General features: G+C 42.4%; 1 protein-coding gene across 1 annotated transcript in view; it reads left to right on the top strand.

The window, feature by feature from the left end:
* Positions 1 to 23,240, top strand: part of DLEC1 (DLEC1 cilia and flagella associated protein) — a 363,928-nt gene that overhangs the window by 310,119 nt on the left and 30,569 nt on the right. The window contains exons 32-35 of the mRNA XM_030197931.1: positions 686 to 808; positions 12,032 to 12,123; positions 18,006 to 18,090; positions 19,185 to 19,379. Coding sequence (XP_030053791.1) covers positions 686 to 808; positions 12,032 to 12,123; positions 18,006 to 18,090; positions 19,185 to 19,379 — 495 coding nt within the window. The remainder of the gene's footprint in view (positions 1 to 685; positions 809 to 12,031; positions 12,124 to 18,005; positions 18,091 to 19,184; positions 19,380 to 23,240) is intronic.

The following is a 23,240-nucleotide window of genomic DNA, read 5'->3' on the forward strand; positions in this document are numbered from 1 at the left end:
TAACATCATCTGCATAAATGAGCGAGTGAAGTCTGGATAAGAATTTGGCCAATGGGGACATCATTATATTGAAGAGTATTGGTGATAATGGGGATCCTTGAGGTACTCTGCAATGTGCATTCCACGGTGATGAAATGTTTGTTTTTGATTTAACTTGGTATGTTCTAGTGGTTAAGAAACCCTTGATCCAATTAAGTATATTATTATCTCCAATCCCAAGGTGTTCAAGTAAACCCAAAAGTATACTGTGGTTTATCATGTTGAATGCGCTCGACATGTCAAATTGGAGGAGGAATATACTTTTACCTATGGCAATTTCATGTTTGAATTTAGCTAGAAGAGTGACTAGTACAGTTTCCATACTATGGAAGGGGCGGAATCCTGACTGTGATTCATGAAATAATGAGAACTTGTCCATATATTCCATTAGTTGTTTGGACACCATGCTCTCCATCAATTTTGCTACTAGTGGGATGGATGCAACTGGGCGATAATTGGTAAGGTCGTTCAATTTTTTCTTTGTGTCTTTAGGTATTGGGGTAAGTAGGATGTTGCCATGTTCTTCGGGGAAGAGACCCTGTTGGAGCATGTAATTTAGATAAGATGTAAGGTCTTCAATGAATTACACTGATATAACTGGACTTTTGATTTATACTTTATATTTTATGCAATATTTTGACTCCAGGTTGTCCCAGCAAAAAGTGGTATTAGCATTTATGTTTCCTTCACCCCCCTCATGCTGTCTGGCGCCATGAATAAAGTTGAATGTGCAGGCTTTGCTTTGGGATTCCTGAATCTGAACAGAAAGGTGAGTTTTCATTTTACAGTTGATACTGCACTAGCTAATAAAGGATCTACAAGCTAATATCTTGTGGAATTCACCATAAAATCTTGTTTACTACTGCCCTTTCTGAGCCAGCCTGTCCTCAACTTTTGGCCCCTACCACCCAGCACCAGCAAAAAGATGAATCAAGTACTTCATCTCTCAGGGCCCGATACACAAAAGTCCCCGTTAAAAACTGTGTGTGTTTAGATCCTGAGTAGAGCTTACTGATTTGGAAGTAGTGAGTGATACTCAAAGGAAATTGCATGCAAATGAGCTGCACACAATTTCAGCAAGCAGCTCAGTAGGTAAAGCACAGAACAGTCTCTTGGTAAGTGCCCCTGTTCTGTGCATGTGCTAGGGCTGATGTACTCTTTTTCTTTCCCCTGCAGTACTTGCTGGCTCCACTGTCCCCCTATCTCCTTTCCCTTGCAGTGCTCTGGTGCTGGCTCCACCTTCCTCCTGCAGCTTACTTGCCTTCCCTTTGCCCCCGATGATTTCGCTTGTGAATTTCCTCCTTGCTGCAGGGCCACCAAAGGGGGGTGGGAAAGATTCCCCCGGCCCGACCTCCAGTGTGGGCCCGGCGCTAGGATCTTTTTCTCTCCTGCTTCTGATGGGCCTGAGTGTTTGCATCCCAACAGGAGCAGCAGAGAGAAGCCTACGGCACCAGGCCCCCCCTTAGAGGCTGGGGAGGAGCAGACACAGGGTCTTGGGGCCTCTGGTTTGGCTGGCGGGGGTCCGTAGACTCCGCCAGCAGAAGAAGCCTTCGTTCAGTGCTCTTCTTCACTCTGCCGCATTGCCTGCCCTGTGGCTGCTTTTCCCCACATGTCGCTCATGCTTGGTTTTAATGAAATAGAGCATGCATGACATGAGAGGAACAGCAGCCGCAAGAGCAGGGCAGGCAGAGCGGTGGAATGCTGCGGGGCTTGGGGACCCCCACCAGCCAAGGTATGTGGGGGGCAGCAGTGGTAGCGATCCTGGGGGGGGGGGCTGCGCCAGCAGGCAGCCCTCCCTAGGCCCGACTCAGTCTCTCAGCAACCCTGCAGGTCCCACAGGCCTGCAGCTCCTGTGTTTAACAGGTCCAGGCTTTTGACAGCTCAGACCTGTCAAACAATTGCGGGAGAATTGTGCCTGAGCTTCCTCCCGCACTTTCCCCAGATGATCAACGCTAATAATGTGCTTAAATTTGCATGTTATTAGTGTTGATCATGGGGGACTTAATTCCCCGCGCAGTTGCAGCGCTATGTTTAGGGCACTGTTTCAGAACAGCATGGGGAATTGATCATCGGGGCACATTAGTATCGCAATCCAATGTGCACATTTACCTCCAACAGCAGCCAAAGCTTGGGGTCCCATCAGGTCAGCTTATTTTTCCCTTATTGATCATTTGGGGGGGGGGTTGGTAATATATGCTTTTACACATTGCCCAACAGTGACAGACAAACTGTCCCTCCAATTGATATTATATATTTATAGATTTCCTATTGTTTTCATTGTCCAATTGTTACTTAAATTAAAACTCTGCCAAAACTAAAATATTATGACTAGGAGCTCAAAGTTCCTCTTTTCCTACTACTATTGCTTTAAATAAAAATGATGTGCTTACAATTGACTTTACTTTGAGAGTTTCAGGAGTTATTTTGGACTCCTTGCTAACTTTCGAAGCCCAAGTAAAAATAGTTAGGAAGTGTGTGTGTGTGTGTGGGGGGGGGGGGGGGGTTATAAATGAAACAATTGAGATTGATTTGTTCCTTTTTTAATGAACATTATTTTGAACACCTGGTTCTGGCCACAATTCTAGTGCAACTTGACTACTGTAATTCCTTCTATAGGGATATAACCGATATGGTATAAAACAAATTACAATTTACTCAGAATATGGAGGCAAGAAAAGATTAATTTTTAAAAAGAAGTTTGATCATATATCACCTCTTTTTGCTGAACTCCATTGGCTTCTGTTTCAGGCTCATTTTAAACCCTTATTTTATTTTTAAAATGTTAAATAGTATGGTTCCAAAAGAACTCTTGTCTTTGGTAACTTATTCTAAAGGTATTAACACAACCAGGTTAAAGTTTAACAGCGACTTGGTTTTTCCATCCTTTAAGGTGATTTATCTTAAGAGGTTCTTAGAAAATTTATTTTCTTATAGAGCAGTGATTTCAACCTTTTTCATCTTGCGTTATACTAAGGCTCAAAAATTGTCAAGGCACACAACTGGAATCTAACCCATACCCGTCTGTCCTTGCTAAGATCCATTCTATTCCCACAAGTAATCTCCTCCATCCCCATCCAAACCTGTAACCTTCAGAAGTAATTATTTCATTTAATTATGCTACTGAAATACATTAGATGAAATTATGCTGTCTATATTCACAAGGTGGGGGCAATGTAATCTACAATAAACATTTTTTAGCCCTGCACCAACAATTCTCACATACAGTGGGTATAGCAATTGACCTTAGCAGTGACTTGTTTCACACTAGGATATCACCTAGTGATTCACTGTAATTGTCATCAGTCTTACCCAACAATTTAATATTCTCTAGAAATGTTTTGTATTTTATGTATATACATTTTTTTTACTTCATATGTTAAAAAAGCATTACTTAGCTTTCTCAGAATTCATAGAATTTGTTCTACAGACATTGAGTTTGAAAAGCATGCTTTGGAACTATGTAAATTTTGACTTGTGGATATCCTAAATCTGTTATTAAACACGCTTATTTAAGAGCAAAATTTGCACAACGTGAGACATTCTTAAATTATCAAGACACCTTGATCTGTTCAAGAATAGCAGCAGTTCTTTCCTTCATGTCCCATATTCATCTGATAGTATCTTTACTCTTTAAAATTGGGAGATATTAATGTTAGATTAATGTTTTCAGGAACGTCCTCTTATTGCTTATGAAAAGGATAAAATAATAGGAGAAAGTCTTTCTTATAAATGCATAGATTATGACATGATGGAGGAAAAGGTGGGACAATACAGATGTGTCATGTGTCAATGGAGTGAGTCCACATTTGAAGGTCCAAGTTGGCGATTGACAAGATACCAGACAACATTAGTGTCCCGCAATAGATCTACCTGTGACTTTAAATTTGTCATCTAAACGATATTGTGTCCTTGCGATCTCCTTTATATAGGTAGGACGAGTAGAGCAGTGAAAAATCGCTTAAATGAGTATGTCACATATAAATTGTAAGGTTTTGACAGCTCTACTTGTGGCTCATTTTGTTGAGAAATCCCATGCTCTCTCTGAATTAAAATGGAGAGTTATAGATAGAATAGAATTGTGATGAGAGGGAGGTGACATTGAATGTTTGTTAAATATAAAAGAACAGCGGTGGATATACCAGTTAGGAACTACCTATCCTGGTGGGTTAAATCTACAGATTGACAGATGGTCATTACTTTAAGTAGATGAGGGTCGTAGTCTGTTTCTGTTAAGGGGTGAAGTTCTAGGTGGTGGTATGACATTGTTTAATTGGCGTCTGATACTTCAGTCACTATTTTGGAGTAGAAACACAATTAGAACTAAACGCTGAGTCAGCATTCGTAAGTAACAGCTAGCAGGAAACTGTTAAATGATGTGTGTTTTAAGTTTTTCAAGTAGTTAATCTGTAGTATTGTTTCATAGGACCCAGACCCTGAAGCAGGTGTCGAAACATAGACCATGTCGATGTGGGTCCATCAGCGTTTAACACAATTCTTTTAGAAAGCAAAGTAATGCTTTTTTAACATATGAAGAAGTAAAATATATATATATATATATATATATATATATATATATATATATATAAAATACAAAAAGTTTTTAGAGAATATTAAATTGTTGGATAAGACCGATGACGATTACAGTGAATCACTAGGTGATATCCTAGTGTGAAATGAATCACTGCGGAGGTCAATTGCCATACCTTCTAAGGGCCTTATTCTATAAAGGTTATGCTCCTAAATTTATGCTCCTAATTTAGGAGCATACTCTATGCTCCAAAATAGATTGTGCTCCTAATTTAGGAGCATAAATTTTAGGAGCATAATCTTTCTAGAATAAGGCCCTATATATGAAAATTGTTGGTGCAGGGCTAAAAAATGTTTACTGAAATACTTTAGAGCACCAATATAGCTGCTACTGGGAAACTGGAACAAGATGGACTGTGGCAGAGCATCGTTTTATTCTGGCTCTGTCAGTAGTTGGCTGACATAGCTTCCAAGCTGTGTCTGAGTCAATTGCTCTTTTGAGGCCATTCGCTCTTTAGGGAGGATCTGGAGAAGCTGGTGAAGGATTTGGGTGAGCCAAAGTTCCTTGCGTGCTGGAAAGTAGATCAAGGGCAAGCTTTAGGGGATCCTCCAGGGGCCTCCCTAAGGATGTTTGGCGTTCTTGTCTGGGATGGTTCACAAGTTCATGGGTGTTTCTGGGCAAGGTCTCAGTCCTTCCAAGGTGGCCAGCATAGAGGTTGGGACTGAGCTCAGGGAGCTTCCGGTTCTGCCCACTCAGCATAATGAAGGTTTTGAGGCCCAGTCTCCAGATCCTCCCATTGGGGAAGGGTTACAACATTTCTACTGGAGTTTGGCCCAGATTACATCAGACTGCTGGGTTCTGGACATTCTGAAGTTCGGTTACCGTCTGGAGTTTTGGCAACTGGTTCCCAACCTTTTTGTGGTTTCTTCCTTGCAAGGCGACACAGAAGGCAACATATGTGCAACAGACTTTGGACAGGTTGTGGATGCAGGACATCATAGTTCCAGTCGGGTTCTGGCAGATATTTCATCTACTTTGTGATGCCCAAGAAGGAAGGATCTTATCAACCGATATTGGACCTCAAGGGTGTCAACACAGTGCTCAAAGTGGCTCCTTGTCACATGGAAATCCTGCAGTCTGTCATGGTGGCAGTACACAAGAGAGAGTTTCTTGCCTCTCTGTACTTGTATGAAGCTTATCTACACATTCCCATTGTAGGGACAACACCCCCTACACAGCACTATATAGTATTATAATATATGACACTACACCTCAGAGCCTGGCTCATGAAAACTTCCTTGCAAGATTGTACTGAAAACTACAGACATAGAGCCAGATCAGCATGACTTGGCAAGATTTTGCCAAAGTCTGCAGGAATTCCCCTGCCAACTTGGCTGACACTATATCTAGGCAGCTGTAACAACTTCTGAGTATTGTTTATTAAAACAATGATTCTTGGTCAAGCTAACCCTCCAGAATGATGCAGAAGGGACAGTGTTGTGACTCTTCAAATTATAACATTTGAAACAAACATGATTGTTGTGATAAACATTTGAGGGTCACTTTTACCTAATCACTGATTTAAGAAGCCTCTTGGAAAATAAGAGGTTATCTGGAGATATTATCTGAAGATCTGCTGATATGGACCAGATGACAACTCTGAACTCCCAAGTTACCGTGCTGCAGAGATATCTATAGTTTGTTAAACCCACGGCATCTTCCCCGAGACGGACCTTCCTCAGTGTGCCAGCCAGCTGTTCCTGCCTCTGCATCTGCAACAGATCCCGAGAGAAAGCAGCACAACTATTCCTGCCAGCCCCCATCATTAGAAGGAGGATCCTACCCTAGCCAGGTTATAGTATGTATGTTTTTGTAGTGCTGGGGAAGATAGGTTTGCCAAATCATTATTAGGCCTAGGTTACTAACAGGCTCATTTTTGAAAGAGAAGGATGCCCATCTTTCGACACAAATCAGAAGATGGCCTTCTCACAGGGTTGTCCAAATTGGTATAATCAAAAGCCGATTTTGGATGTCCCCAACTGCTTTCTGTCGCAAGGACGGCCAAATTTCATGGGGGCATGTCAGAGGTGTAGCGAAGGCGAGACTTGGGCATGCCTAACACTTGGATGTCCTCGACCCATAATGGAAAAAAAAGGTGTCCCTGACGAGCACTTGGACAACTTTACCTGGTCCTGTTTTTCTTACAACCAAACCACAAAAAGGTCCCCGAACTGACCAGATGACCACCAGAGGGAATCGGGGATAACCTCCCCTTACTCCCCCAGTGTTCACTAGCCCCCTCCCACCCTCAAAAAAAATCTTTAAAAATATTTTTGCCAGCCTTAAATGTCATACTCAGGTCCATCACAGCAGTATGCAGGTCCCTGGAGCAGTTTTAATGGGTGCAGTGTACTTCAGGCAGGCAGACCCAGGCCCATCCCTCCCCCTACCTGTTACACTTGTGGTGGTAAATGTGAGCCCTCCAAAACCCACCAGAAACCCACTGTACCCACATATAGGTGCCCCCCTTCACCCATAAGGGCTATGGTAGTGGTGTACAGTTGTGCGTAGTGGGTTTTGGGGGGCTGAGTACACAAGGTAAGGGAGCTATGTTCCTGGGAGCAATTTGTGCCCCCTAGGGTGCCCGGTTGGTGTCCTGGCATGTCAGGGGGACCAGTGCTGGCTCCTCCCACGACCAAAGGGCTTGCATTTGGTTGTTTCTGAGATGGGCGTCCTTGGTTTCCATTATTGCCGGTTATCAATAGAAATCAAACAAAATAAAACATGGAAAAGAAAATAAGATGATACCTTTTTTATTGGATATAACTTAATACATTTCTTGATTAGCTTTCGAAGGTTGCCCTTCGTCAGATCGGAAATAAGCAAATGTGGTAGATGACAGTATATTTATAAGTGAAACATCCAAGCATTTCATTGACATGCCGAAAATCAGAAAAGACCAAGTCTAGAGACGACCATCTCTAAGGACGACCTAAATTTCAAGATTTGGACGTCCCCAACCGTATTATCAAAACGAAAGATGGACGTCCATCTTGTTTCGATAATATGGGTTTCCCCGCCCCTCCATTGGGACGTTTTGCGAGGACGTCCTCAACAAAACTTGGACGTTCCTTTCAATTATTCCCCTCTAAGTGTGCATTCTCTTTAAACCATTTGATAGGTATACATACTCATTGCCCTTACAGTCAGTCTAGGTAATCTAGCATTTCTGCTTTATTCTCACATTTACTGCTAATTAAATAAACAACCTTGTTTCTGTTACTTATCAGCATAATTTGGTGTATGGACTTCGATTTACAGATAAAGAAATGTCTCATTATTTTTCTAAATACCAGAGTGTTACTTTATACTAATTTATACTATGAAACAATGTGCTGCCATTCTCCTGGCATGCACTGGAATAGAAGCATATGAGCTGTTTGAGACCCTGATCTTCGAGAGCCAGACAGACAAACTGATGTAAACAAAATCCTGGACACTTTCAAGAATTACAAAGAACCAAATGTGACTTATGAAAGATATGTTCTGAATAACAGGCTACAGGAAACCAACAAATCTTTTGACATATCTAGCAGAAGTTAAGTGTCTAATAAAGTTGTGTGAGCGCAGAAATTTAGAAGACACGATCATTCATGATAGAATTGTTATTAGCATCAGGGATGACACTATCTGTTGGAAGCTCCTCCAGCAAAAAGGCTAACCCAGAATGATGGCATTGCAATATGCTATGTGAACAAGAAGGAAGTGAGCCCCGTATGAAAAAGAATCACTTTGCTAGTGCATACAGAAGCCAGCTTAATGTACACTCCCTGACTGATGACAACAATGACAGAGAAAGTCTTTCAGCCTTAAGAGGTAAAAACAGAAACCTGAGAAAGTTATTCGGTTGAGTGAGCATGAAGCAGAGTTCGAAGTTAGGAATCTTGTCAAACCTTTTCCTTTAACTTCCTTAAATGCATTGAATTGGAGATAAGTTAGGTGTTGGCATGCTTATTTTTATATTACAGTTATATTGAACTCTTCATTCACATAAAAGATTTGTTTACAATTCATGAAAATTTAGGTCACTATTATGGCTTTGGACACTTGATGTTGAGTTTGCTCAGTTTTTCAGTTTATTGGCGGCAGACTGATGATGCGATGAGGCTGGTTTGAACACCTGTGGCAGCATATCATTGTTAGCAGCCCTATGGTGTAACAGCACACACTGGAGGTATTTTTATTGTTCTGGAGCCAGTGTCCCAGCTCACATATATTTTAGTGCAAGTATTTTTTAGCATTGCATTTTTAACTGAGCAATCATGTTTAAAAGAATTAAATAGGAGGAACTTGCATTGAGGTTTCTTATAGAATTTACGGGATATGTGCTGTCAGTAGAAGGACTACAGCCAGGCCACTTGAAGGTCAAAGCAGTAGACAATGTGCCTGCACTCACAAATAAACATGGGATCTCAAGATTAGTTGGGATGGTGATATATCTGGAAAGGTTTAGACCTGGATTCTCGGAAATATTTTTTCCATTATGGAACTGCTTGAGCAGGAAAATGAGTTCATTTGCTGACCTCAGAGACATGGCAAAGTGTTAGATGAGCTGATTAGAAAAATAAAATAACTAGACAACAAAGGTTGAAAAAAAGAGTTTTATTTTCTGTTTACTGATTAGAATATATTTCAGTTTTTTGATTGTACATTTGACAGACTCGGTTTAAGACATAGGTGGAGACACAAGAAAACCTCATTCATTGGCCTTCAGTCTCTAGCATAGCAGTGGTAAATCTCCAGCTTTGGGATGGATCATGCTTGATGCCTTCAAGTAATCCAAGACTTTCTTGGGTCACCTCTCCTCATCAGGAACTGAGAGATTAAAGAGTTCAAACCGATTTCACCAGAGGAAGGAGGGTGAGTGTTTAAATGCAGGTATTTCTGGATTGCGCAAAAAAGAGGACTCGGATCTCAAGGCCTTCAACATATTTGCAGCAAAGTTCAAGATGCACCTTCATTCCCTTTCTGGAAAAAGGGAGCTAACTGTGTTTCCTGGATTTGAAAGTTGGTTACATCCATGTAAAGAGAAATCTAGGTCACAAGAAAAATCTCAGTTGTATAATAGGAAAACACTATCTCCATTGTTGTGTACTGTCATTTCATCTAGCAGCAGTATTTAAGGTTCACCTTTGCAGACTGAGAGTCTATTAGAGGCCGACTGAAACCAGTGGTTTTGGTTCCAGCCGAAATGAAATCTATTTCTGAAATCCACCACTCAGTTCCCCGGAGCTAATCACCTCCCCCCCCCCAACAGAACACCCATTGCTTCCCCAGGCTGCCCACTAATTCCACCCTCTCCCACCCCTTGTAGGCCCTCCCCAGGCCTACCTTTTAAAAGCCTTGGTGGTCGTCTAGTCGCCTCTTTGGGGCAGGAGCATCCCAAGTTGCTCCTGCCCCTCCTGGCTGAGCTGTGAAAATGGCAACCATGACTTCCCTCTGCAGTCTTGTGAGACTACCATGTGGGAGGAGCGACTTCCTGCTCATGCCATTCCCAGTTCCAAAATGGCAGCCACAGGCCAAGTCAATTTCTCTAATCACCCGAGGTCCCTGGACAGAGAAGTATGTTTGTTTATTTGTAACTTGCTATATTGTCTTTCTTAGTGCATCAAAGCACTTTACAGTCATTATAGAAATAAAAAGAAAAAATAGTTAACATCAATGATGATAGCTTAACAGGACCTAATGATTTATCTAGCCTATACAATGATTTGCCATATAATAGCATTAAAATTGAAATGTATTACTTCTAACCTGCCCTTAACCAGGGTGAGGCACAAAAAAGCATACATAATAAACAAAACATACATATAAAATACAAAAATTACAGAAAAAATACAAAGCATTGGTAAGTTCCTAAGTATCGGACATCCATCATAGACTATCAGTCATTTTTTTTCCAGGTTATCCACAAAGGTGAACAAACCTTAAACAGTATGGATTGCAATAAAGTCCTTAGCCCTGGAACAGACTGAAACTCTTAGAAAACCCTTCCAGCCTTTTGTTTTCTTTTGATTCCAACAAACCTGCTACTATCATACTAAATGTACATTGTGTAATTAGATAGCAGATTACATCTCTTTTAAATATGCCCAGGTAGGTCTGACTCTTGAGGAACATAAAGCTCAGTTTTAGAGCCATGGCATTATCAGTGGCCCACCTAAAATCAGGCTTCATGGAAGAGATCTTCAAATCTGTGAAAGGGAGTTCCATTCACACATTTACATTACATTACCGTTTGGATAAACTCCTGATGCAACAGTAGATTTGGTCAATCTGTTTTGCAAAATCTCTTTCAGGTTCAAAACTCAACTCCATCCCACTTAGGGCCCATTTTTCTTATTTCCAGATTGTCTTCATTTAGTTTAAGTTAGGTTTCTATCAATTTGATATACCGCCTCTATCAAGGCGGTTTACATATACAATACAGGTACTTGCACTGTCCCTGATGAGCTCACAATCTAAGTATATTGTACCTGGGGCAATGGAGGGCTAAGTGACTTGCTAAGGGTCACATGGACCTGCAGATGGAATTGAACCTGGTTCCCCAGTATCTTAACCCACTGCTGACCGTTAGGCAGCAGTGGAAATTGAGCCCAGTTCCCCAGGATCAAAGTCCACTGCACTAACCATTAGATCACTCCTTCAAGGAATATGCAAGGAATGTGTATATAGCTTGTTGCCAACAAAAAGTATGTTAGTTTTCACCATTGGTATTCTTCTGGTCATAGGTGCCAGCTCTGTGGGTGCTTCAGCACTTCCAATATTGAGCAAACTCCATTACTCTGACCAGGGAGCATTCATTTGCATTGAGTTTAGCACCCCCAATCGTTATGAAAAGTTGTCTGCTATGTTTCTTGTTATCCTTTTTTTTTTAATGTACAGGCAACCTGTAGGTAGGGATTCCCATCTGTGAGGTTTTCTATCCTGTTTGTCATCAAAGAAAGCAACACTGCTTATTTATAACAGGTGTTCTCCAAGGATAATAAGATATCGGTCCTCATAAACCATTCCACCTCCTGAAGGGGTTGGATTTTCCAATTTGTAGTTCTGTTCCAAACTAAGGGGAATCCCTCATGAATGCTGTTACGTAGAACAATCTACGTATCCTTACTGAAGCATATTAAAAGCCCTGATAACTTTTGACTCAGTTCTCTGACCAGGCTCCATCTGATGATGTCACCCAACCCTATAAAGGTAAGCAACTTTCATTTTATCTCGTGATACAACAAAAAAGTTGTAATTTTAGCACCCATGATACTGCATTCCAGGAAATCTAGAAACCTGCAAATTATGTAAGTCTATTATATTTTTCAGCTGCAGCATTTTCATATTTATACATCTAAAAAAAGAACCAAAGCTTTTGCAGTTGAATCAATGAATTATCTCACATTTTGTTTGCAGGGCCAAAGTATTCCTGGAAAGGTGAATCGTTCACAAGGATTTGGAGTGAATCCTATAAGGATAGCATTTAAGGCTGTTGTGAAACCTGCTCTGTAAGTAGAGATTTCAGATCAAAGACAGCATTATAAGTGAATCTTAATATTTCACAAAATTTTTTTTAATAATCATATTTATTGATTTCGAAACACAGTGCTTACAAACAACATCTCATGCTACAACCATGTATGTTAACACTTCATATTCAACTTTCCCAGATTTTCTCCCTTCCCCTCCCACCCTTCCCCTGCCTCCCCCCTCCCCCAGTTAATATTTCACAAATTTATATGTACAATTGGGAATACATTTTAAATTTGGAAAAGAGATTCTATGAATCCCAGATTTTGTTGTCTTTGTTGGAGGAGTAGCCTAGTGGTTTGTGCAGTGGACTTTGATCCTGGGGAACTGAGTTCAATTCCCACTGCAGCTCCTTGTGACTCTGGGCAAGTCACTTACCCTCCATTGCCCCTGGTACAAAATAAGTACCTGAATATATGTAAACCACTTTGAATGTAGTTGCAAAAACCTCAGAAAGGCAGTATATCAAGTCCCATTTCCATTTCCCTTTATGTGAATGGCAGAAGGCTTGGAGCATTATAATATATGAAGATATAGATGTAATTTTATAAGAGGGTGCTTATTTAAGGCACCTATGTTAACTCTGTTATAAAGGCAAGCAGCTACCTCGTAAATGTCCACCCTAGTATTTTTCAAATACACATATAAATTATAATATTTTATTATCTATGCACAGACTTAAATACTCCGTCCAAACACCACCTGTGTATTGCTACTGGCAAACTGCGCACTATCATTTAAAAGCACATACTTATGTACTTATGCACGTACTATAAATATCTAACAGAACCTCACCAGCGTAGCTCCAAGTGTATTATATAAAGTAAAGATATTAAGAACTGATGAAGATGTGAGTGTTATAAGTCTCTGGGTTATCTACTGTAATAAAACTCACCCTCAACATTCTGAAGACAACATTCTGAAGTCACTCAGTCACTCCCTGAAGGGTTCGTCAGTTCATGGTGGTGAAGCCACAACACTGACCATGTCTCTCTGCCCCGCCCTCGCATGACGGACCAATCAGAAAAAACACCCTCAACGTTCTAAAACACAAAGGACCATCACAAAACCGTTCCCAGGCAACGCTAGGCGACGAAAGACAGACCTATCAGAGGAAACTATGTGGCAATAAGGGAGGAGCATTCACCAGCAGAACGGCTCATTATCTGTGAATGTGAGAAGAATATTCCTGTTGTGGGTATGTGCAAAAATAGACTGGGGGGGGGGGGGAATTTTAAAATGCCTAATGCCGGTACTGAAGAGTGCCAGAGGGCCTATAGCACAGACTATATTTGGGTTCGCTTGACGTGGAGTCGGTGGAGCCGGAGAACAGTGTGCTCCTCACCATCTGGGACGTGGGCGAACAGGACAAGCTGTGGCCCAGCTGGAAGGATTACCCGCAATCCAGCCAGCAGGAAACAGCGACCAAGGAAGGGGGAGGAGTAGGGAAACACGCGGAGCGTGTTTCCCTACTCCTTCCCTGCCTAGGAATCGCTGGAGACTGGCTGCCAAACTAACGAAACAACCGCACACTGATGCACCACCTCCATCATTCGAAATGCATCCACTCTTTCTTCAACAGAAATGCAAACTAATAATACAAAACAAACAAAGACTAACCGGTTTCTCACGCGGCTGCAGGTAACTCCCCACCCCCTTCCTCTTCCCCTTTTGCCAAAGCGGCCAAGAACCTGCCCAACCATCCCCAGCCTCAGACAAGCTGTCTCCCACCTCGGGGATTCCCTGAGCACCTGGAAAAAGATGGCGCTGCTTCCCGCAGCGCATAAATGTTCCAGCATTCCCCTGCAGCCGGCCTGAAATGGACCGAACATACCGGATCACCCCCCGATGGCCCAAGACCGTGCTCCTCTCCCTTCCGCCAACTTAAAACAACCATCCCCGTCCTCAGGCAAGCCGTCTCCCACCTCCAGGATGCCCAGAACCCCAGCCCAACGGAAAAAGACGACGCTGCTTCCCACAGCACATTTCTCTTCCAGCGTTCCCCTAAAGCAGCCCTGAAACGGCCAAAAAATACCGACAGACCAAGAACATGCTCCTCTACCTTCCGCCCATCTAAAACAACACTGCTGCCTCAGCACAACACAAAAAAAAAAAAAAACCGGAAAAAACAATCCACGACTCAGCAAAGGCTGACCCCCCTACAACCACATTTACATTTCACCAACAGAAAGACCCCCCTCCACAAACCTCCTTGACAGACAAAACCACACACACACACACAATACAACAGAAACACACCCTCAAAGCCACACACCAATCCATCCCACTTTGCCAGCACAGCACAGCACATCCCCCAACCCCCCAAGCAAAAAACAAAACAAAACAAAAAGACAGACATCAACAACCTGCACACACACCCCACCCTCACACACTCACACACACACACACACACACACACACACACAAAATAACTCTGTGACACATACACACACAAAAAAAAGCCACATGCTAGCGCCCGTTTCATTGGTTTCGGAAACGGGCCTTTTTTACTAGTAAGTTAATAATACACTTGAAGCTACACGGCTGAGGTTCTCTTAGATATTTATAGTGTTTCTAATATCAGGTGGTGGTTTGCTACATATTTTATAAACTACACACATTTGTTGCAACTATATCTCATCTCTGCCAAAATTATGGCCCCTTATGGTGGGGGGTAATTTTATAAACAAATTCCCTGTGTGAGCCTATTTTACATAGTGAAAAGAGTTCTTATAAAGTTGGACAACCACATATGTGTATGAAAAGTGTGTGCCGATTTTTATGCATTCTGGGCTAGATTCTATATATGGTGCCTGAAAATTCCATGGAAAAAAAAATCAAACATATACACGGCAAATGACTGTACTCACTTGCAAATGCGCAGTACAGACTTCCGTCTCTGTCCTGGCTTCGTGTCAAGACGTCATGATGTCAGAGAGCGGAACAGAGAGGGAAACGGAGTCGAATTGGTGGATGCCGCCGCTGCCGCCTGGAAAGGAACATCGCGCGAAACAACCTCCACCCTCCCCCCCATCCCCGCCGCCGCTCCCACCCCCCTCCGTATCGGGCCCCCTGCACTGACCTGACAGCGCCTCTCACCTCCTTGTGGAAGCGCTGCAGGCAGCAGCAGAGTGACCTGCTGCTGCCTGTAGCGCTTGCACACAGAGGTGAGAGGCACTGTCAGGTCAGTGGAGGGGGGAGGGAGCGGCGGCAATGAGGGTAGCTGGACATGGGGGGAGGGCAGTGGGGAGAGGCCATGGTTGCTGGACTTGGGGTGAGAGCAGGGCACAGAGGAGGGTTGCTGGACATGGGAGGAGGGGAGGAGGCCAAGGGAAAGAGGAGGGTCGCTGGATATGGGGGGGGAGGATCAGTGGACAGAGTGAGGCCAGGGGAGAGAGGAGGGCTGCAATACTCGCCCGTTTTTACGGGCTTAACGGCTAGTATACATATATATGCCTAGGCGTATTCTCTAATGTAATCCTGAATTTGATAGAACAGGCTTAAATTTCTGCATGGTATATAGAATTGCACCGAGCGCCTCTCTACACAACAAAATTTAGTTGTGGCATTTACACCATGTTTTACTTGGCATAAATCCCAATGTCTAAATTAGGCGCAGAGTGGGTGTATTCTATAAGAACGCGCATAGATTTTAGAAACGCCCATACCTTGCCCTTGGCCATGCCCCCTTTTCAACTATGTAACTAAGAATTTAGGCACACCACGTTACAGAATACACTTATCAAGATGTGCATGTAAATCTTAATGACAATTAGTGCTAATTGCTTGTTAACATCCAATTAACAGTGTTGACTGATATAAGTACATAAGTATTGCCATGCTGAGAAAGACGAAAGGTCCATCAAGCCCAGCATCCTGTTTACAACAGTGGCCAAGCCAGGTCACAAATACCTGGCAAGATCCCAAAAAAGTACAAAACATTTTATACTGCTTATCCCAGAAATAGTGGATTTTACCCAAGTCCAATTTAATAATGGTCTATGGACTTCCTTTAGGAAGCCGTCCAAACCTTTTTTAAACTCTGCTAAGCTAACCGCCTTTACCACATTCTCCAGCAATGAATTCCAGAGTTTAATTACACGTTGAGTAAAGAAAGATTTTCTCCTATTCGTTTTAAATTTACTAATTTGTAGCTTCATCGCATGCCCCCTAGTCCTAGTATTTTTGGAAAGCATAAACAGATGCTTCACATCTACCCATTCAACTCCACTCATTATTTTATAGACCTCTATCATATCTCCCCTCAGCTACCTTTTCTCCAAGCTGATTAGCTAGTTAAACAATTAAGGTATGCACATTGTTATAGAATACACTTCGATTTCCGTGCAGAAATTAAGGCGCGATATGTAGAATCCTGGGGTCCATGCATAGGCATTACCAGGGCAGAAAGGCAGAGTTGCAACATAGGCATGTATTTTGTATAGTACATGTGTACTCTTATGGAGTACACAAACAAATTTACATCTTTTTTTCGGGGTTTGTTCTGGAAGTGTATTTTCTAAAGGTACATAGGCAGACTAAAAGGCACCTTTTGGACTTTTCATATAAGCATTCTATTCAGTCCAATAAAATCTGAAATAATTTTAAAATAAGCCCTTTCTGCACATAATCCTCTATTCTAAGTGCATAAGTGCCTTTTTAAATGACCTCCTCTAAGTTTGTTTACTTTTATTTGATAATACCACCTTTACAATAATAGGTCATAGCAGTTAACAAAATTTATAAAAATAAAATTGAAATAAGATAAAGAAAAGAAAACATTATTTGGATAGGAAAGGTAAGCAGTCGAGCAAGATCATGCATAACACAAACACTCAAAAAAGGAGGGGGGGGGTAACACAAACATTTTAAAAAAAGGGTTAAAGAAGTCAGTCAATGTTGCACTCCCGCATGGTTAATGGGACAAGCTGTCAGAGGACAAGTTGAACACCAGTTGAAAAAGATGGCTGTTAAGTAGAATTTTAAATGTAGAAAAGGAGCGTTCCGATCTGAGGGTTGGGAGTATAGCAAACGTGAATTTTAAATTAATAGGTGCTTTACAGTCATCATTTGAACCAGGGGCGTATCTGCGTGGGGCCACAGGGGCCTGGTCCCCCACAGATTTCGCCCTGGACCCCCCTACCGCCGTCAATCCTCCCCCGCCTACCGCCGTCACCTACCCCCGCCGAGGTCCACTTCCTCCTGTCCGGTGCCTTTAAAAATGTTACTTCAGCTGGCGGGGGACCCCCAACCCCCACCAGCCCAGCCGAGGTCTTGTTTTAAGTTCTTCTTCCATCCTCGTGCTATTGAAAACTGCCTGCCTGCGTCCCTTCCAGTTTCGGACTGAGTCTGACGTCACAGCACGTTGACGTCCTGCACTTACAACGTGCTGCGACGTCAGACTCAGTCCGAAACTGGAAGGGATGCAGGCAGGCAGTTTTCAATAGCACGAGGATGGAAGAAGAACTTAAAACAAGACCTCGGCTGGGCTGGCGGGGGTTGGGGGTCCCCCGCCAGCTGAAGTAACATTTTTAAAGGCACCAGACCGGAGGAAGCAGACCTTGGCGGGGGGAGGGTTGACGGCGGTAGGGGGGGCGGCGGCCGGGGGGGCTATAATGTGCGCCCTCACTCTAGCCCCTGCCCCCCCTACCGCCGAACCTCAGATACGCCCCTGATTTGAACTAATCAAAAGCTTATTTTCACAAGAATAGACCAGTGCTTCAAATGACCTGAAGCAAAATAGCATGCACTATGTAATAAATATAGAGCTAATTTGACCTTCTGTGATTAAATATCCCAACATGCTTTTTGTTTGTACTAGGAAATGAGTGTCTAACAGCTTTGAATTCTCTCTGTTCAGATTAACTGTAGAAATGGATGATGACGAAGGAATGGTATTCTATTCAGTGGCAAGTGATTTAATACCAGACCAACCAGTATCTAAAGTGAGTACTTTGCATAATGAATTTGTACTTCATAAAATATAGTTTAGTTTACTGACACCTACTTACAGATTTTTCTGTGATAATATATTCAAATTGCGGCCAATATTCAGACCACGGGAGTTAGCTGGCTGCCTCCTGCGTTCGGCGCCAAGCCCATATATTCAGTGCAGGCTATTTCCAGTGACCCGCATTGAATATCCGGTTTATTTTGGCTGGTTCAAACTAAACTAGCCAAGTTGATATTCAGTGCTGGCCAGTAAGTTTGCACCGGACAAAGATAGGCCTGCTATTTCAGCGACCCAGTTTGGCTGCCAAAAATAGCCGGCAATGCGTTGAATTTTCACGGATAGCCAGCTATATCACGCAATATAGCCAGTTATCTGATAACCAGCTATCTGCTGCTGAATATTCACAGATGACCGGTTAAGCACTATTTAATCAGACAGGAACCGTTCCTGGCCAGTTAAATAGAGCTGAATATCAGGAGAATTATGTTTATGGACTGTCATGCAGATCACAGCGGTGTGATATAATACAGTATTATTAAAAGAAAGTGAGTAAGAGGGAGGGGGGTATTAGATAAGTTACCGTGATACAAATACAAGTTATTATCCTTGGAAATTGCAGATATTGTGTAATGTTCATTGTATACTGTTCTATTTTTGTACAAGGATTATGTTAAAGGTAGTACAAAGGGAGGGAAGGGGGAAATTGGGAAGGAAACTGTAACAATAAAACTTGATGATAACGAACGCGGATTAGTGTACATATGACTGACAAAGTTAAAATTGTTATGTACTTAATCAAATGATTGTGTTAATCTGTGGAATCATCAATAAAAACCTTGAAACATAAAGAAAGTGAGTATCCTATCCCTACATTCAAATATTCCTGAAATAGATGTACATTAAAGATTGTTCTAGTATTGCAATTTTTCTAACATGACTTTGAGGGCCTTGTGAAATGAGTCATACTGATAAATTAAATTTATTACGCTTTTCTTCATAAAATTCTGTGGCAGTGAATTCAGCCTGAAAATGTATAAGAGCTTCTGATCTAGAGTTTAGATGTAAAACAAGCATTGTTTCCTTTAGATTTTGACTGAGTCAGTGACTACCCACAACCTGAAGTTAATAAACTCCACAGAGACTCCTTTATATTTCCGACTACTTTTGACAAAGCCCTTTAGACTTCTTGGAATAGACCCCAACAAGAGCGTGAAGACATCACATAGTGACCGAGATGAGCAAGGAGAGTATCTTGTACTCCACCCACAACAAAACATGCTGGTAGGTGAAATAAGGGTTTCTCTTTACTTTTATTTAGTAATAGTTAATTGCACTAGTAATTTATGTTTCAAATCATTTTTATTAAACCACAATTGAAACAAGAACATTCAGCACTGTATAGAAAATAGTTGGTTTAAATGTACAAAATATCCACCCAGTCCCCAAACTCCTTCCTGTATGTAAAACAATCTTAAGGTTCTCAAATGTTCAACAGTCGACTAGCCACCAGGTCTAATGTTGACCCAAAGGAGGTCCATCTTCATTGAATTGAAGACCAGAGACGTAGGAGATGTCCTTAACCGCCAGCCACTCCATTCGCATTAGCACAAGCATTTGGGCATGCCACTGTTGCAGAGAGGGGACACTTTTGGAGAGCCACTCCAATAAAATTATTCTCTTGACCATGACTGTGGCCCAAGACACAAATTCCCAGGAAACCCCAGGGTGACGGGGGACCCAGGTGCGGTCAGCCAAATAGTAGCAATGGGTCAAAGTGCCAACCAGCCTTCCAAAGTTGCGAAACCTGTAACAGGAGAGTCTTCCAAAAAGAAGTGATTGGGAGCAGGACCAAAACACGTGTCCCAATGTAGCTCCTGTTTTGTTAGATTTCAAGCAGGAACCAGTGGGAGACAAGCCCATATGAAAAGCTCGCCTGGGTGACACATACAGTCTCAGGGCAAACTTGTATTGGAGTTCTCAGTGGGATGAGACCACAGAGTGGCCACGCAATGACAGAACATGTGCCTTATAGTGGGTCACAGATAGGGAAGATACCAAGGTCTGTACTCCAAATGGTTGTCAAACGTGCAAAATTAAGTTCTGGTGTATCTCTGATGTGATGATGGTGAAAGGATAAGGGCACCTTTTGTTGTGCTCCTAAAGTATACACTGTAGAGAGTTTCTCTTGGATGTCTTTGGCTAGGGTCCTCTCAAGGCAAGCTACTGACATAATGGTGTAATTGTTAATAGTAAAAAATATCTGTAGCAGGAAAGGAGAATTCCTGTTGCAGGGCAGAGAACGGTTTAACACGTCCCTCCTCGGTCACCACATGCAACAAATAACTCCCAGTCTTCTCCATCTGCGAAACATGACATAGTGTAGACCAGGAGGAAAAGCTGTGTTGCCACAAATGGCCAGAAAAGGGGTCACCATTGATGAAAAGTGATGATGTCGACAAATTCAGTGCCAGACTGCTTTGGCTGTGGAAAAGATGGATGAGTGACGCAGCACTGGAGGAATACTCCCTCCCGCTGTGTGTAGTAGACAGCTAAAGTGAATATTGGAAGTCAGTTGTGTTTCCAAGGTTGTGGAAGAAAAGTCTTGTGTTGAATGAAACCAATCATTAATATGTCTCATTCTACTGGCAATCATGATTTGACACACATTCAACAAGCCAAGACTTGGTATCTGGAGAGTGGACAGTGAAAGGTGTGCTCTTTTCCCTTGCCAAAGAAAATGTTGTAAACATTTATTTTAACTTTTCTCATCAGATACTTTAAGATACAACGTGAGAATCTGAAAAATATAAAGCCAAGGTAGAATGATAAACACCAGCACCCCAGCAATGAAAGCTCACCAAGATTGCTATTTTATACGAGTATCCTTAAGCAATCTGGAAATACTCACTGAGCAAAGTTGAGATAAATCATGTGGAGTATAAACTTCTAAATATTTGAGGGGCCCTTCCTGCCCATGTTAACGAGAAGGTCCCCACCCACTGCTGCTTTGTGGCTGGGAGCACAGAAAGTGCTTGTGATTTCCGCAAGTTCAAGTTAAAGTCAGAGATCTGACCAAATTGATGAATTAAGTGGAGCAAGTTAGGCAGAGACCTCTTGGGATCAGTCAATACCACTAGCAAGTCATCTACAAAGACGAGGGCTTTAATACGGTCATCCAGTAGCTCCACCCCGAAACACCCCCTCCTGCAGGACACGCAGCAGGGGCTCCAAGGATAATAAAAATAAAAAAGGAGAAATTGGACATCCCTGGTGCATGCCCCAGGAAACCCGAAAGGATGAAGCTGTTACCCCAGTAATCAATATAGAAGCTGTTGGGGCAGTATGGAGAGTCCATAGAGCTCAAGAATACCAACCCCCAAAGCCCATGTGATGCAGTAGTTGGAATAGTCTCAACCCACTCTGTCAAAAGCCTTGTCAGCATCTAGTCTTACTACCAGGGAAGGTACATTTTCATGTTGACAGTGTGCTATGGCTAACATTAAGTGACGCACATTACAAACAGACTGACAATGGCGAATGAACCCTACCTGCCCACTAATTGAGGAAGAATCCCCGACAAATTCTCTGCCAAGTCTTTTGCCTGTATTTTAAGATCTACACTGAGAAGCAAAATAGGACGATATGAATCTGCCAGATCCACCGGTCTTCCATGCTTCAGAGTCAAAGACACTAAAGCTGAGTTAGTGTATAGTGGGAACTCACCACTAGCTATAATGTCCTCGTAGTAAGCAGAAAGGAGTCCCATAAACTGCGGAATCAACATCTTGTAGAACTCCCCGAAAAGCCATCAGGACCGGGAGCAGAATATAGTTTCAAAGATTTAATGACGCCCTGTATCTCTTTTGCAGTAAGGGGATCATTGAGAAGCTTAGCTTCCTGAGGACTCAATTTTGGAAGTCCCACCACCTCAAAATAAGCAGTCAAAGAAGCCGGATCTGGAGAGTTATCTGCCATATAAAGCTTCATAAAATAATGGATAAAAATTTGAGCTATGTCTTTGTTTTTTTTATGTATTTGCCCTTGGGAGTCCCATACAGCAGCTATTGCTCTCGACCAACCCTAAGACTTGACCACATTCACAAGCAGACATCCTGGCTTGTTTCCAAAATGTTGAAGTTGAAATTTTGCGGAACATAAGTGACCGACACACGCTCGTGTAATAAAGAATTTAGGGCCACCTGAGTGGCATGTAACTGCTCCCTTTTATCCTGGCATGTGTTTTCTTGGCTTTTTGTAGTTGAGATTCCAAAAGTAGAACACCCGCATTCAAGCACTTATTACGTGCATGGACATAAGCGATGACATCCCCTGTAAGCACTGCCTTGGCGGTCAACCAAAAAAGAGATAGTTGATCTAAATGCCCCCTGTTATGATGTACGTAGGCTGCCCATAGTTCGTGGAGGTATTTTACAAAATCTGGATCTTAAGAGGGGTAAGCTGGAAAGCACCAACCAGAAGAGAAGCGGTAAAAAGCGAGAGCTTCTACGTCAATCCATACAAGAGCATGGTCTGTAATCTCCTCAGGACCAATAACAGCGGAGAGCACTGAGGGGAAAATAGATCAGTCCACTATTATATAGTCCAGGTGTGACAGAGTGCCCCCAAAACAAGAAACTTAAAGCTATGGAGCCATAGGTGTAGTAATACATAACTCCCCTCAGGATCCCTTGTTACTATCTCTGTTTTGCAGGCTAAGCCTTTCTATATTAAAATCACTACTCCACTCCACCGACCAGAAGAAGATACAGGGTAGACTTCACTAACCCAAGATCTTTTTAACTTTTGATGTTCGCTTTCTGTGAGGCATGCCTTCTGTAGACATACTGCATCTGCACTATGTCATTTCAAAGCAGACAAGATCTTCGTGCATTTCACAGGAGATGTGATTCCTCCCACGTTCCATGTGACAAACCGAGCAGATGCTTTACTCATATGGTGAACGCATGAAAATGGGGAAATGACAGTCTCTGCTCAATATAACTGGACCCGAGCACCCAGCCCCACCCAGGCCCATCCAGGTATTCAAATGGAAGCTGCTTGAAAGGGAGAAATCCATCCTCAAGCCCAAGAGCCAAAGGAGCATTCAGCATAGACCCCAGACCCAAGACATTAAAAAGGCAC

The sequence above is a fragment of the Microcaecilia unicolor genome, chromosome 1, assembly GCF_901765095.1.
Source record: "Microcaecilia unicolor chromosome 1, aMicUni1.1, whole genome shotgun sequence".
NCBI lineage: Eukaryota > Metazoa > Chordata > Amphibia > Gymnophiona > Siphonopidae > Microcaecilia > Microcaecilia unicolor.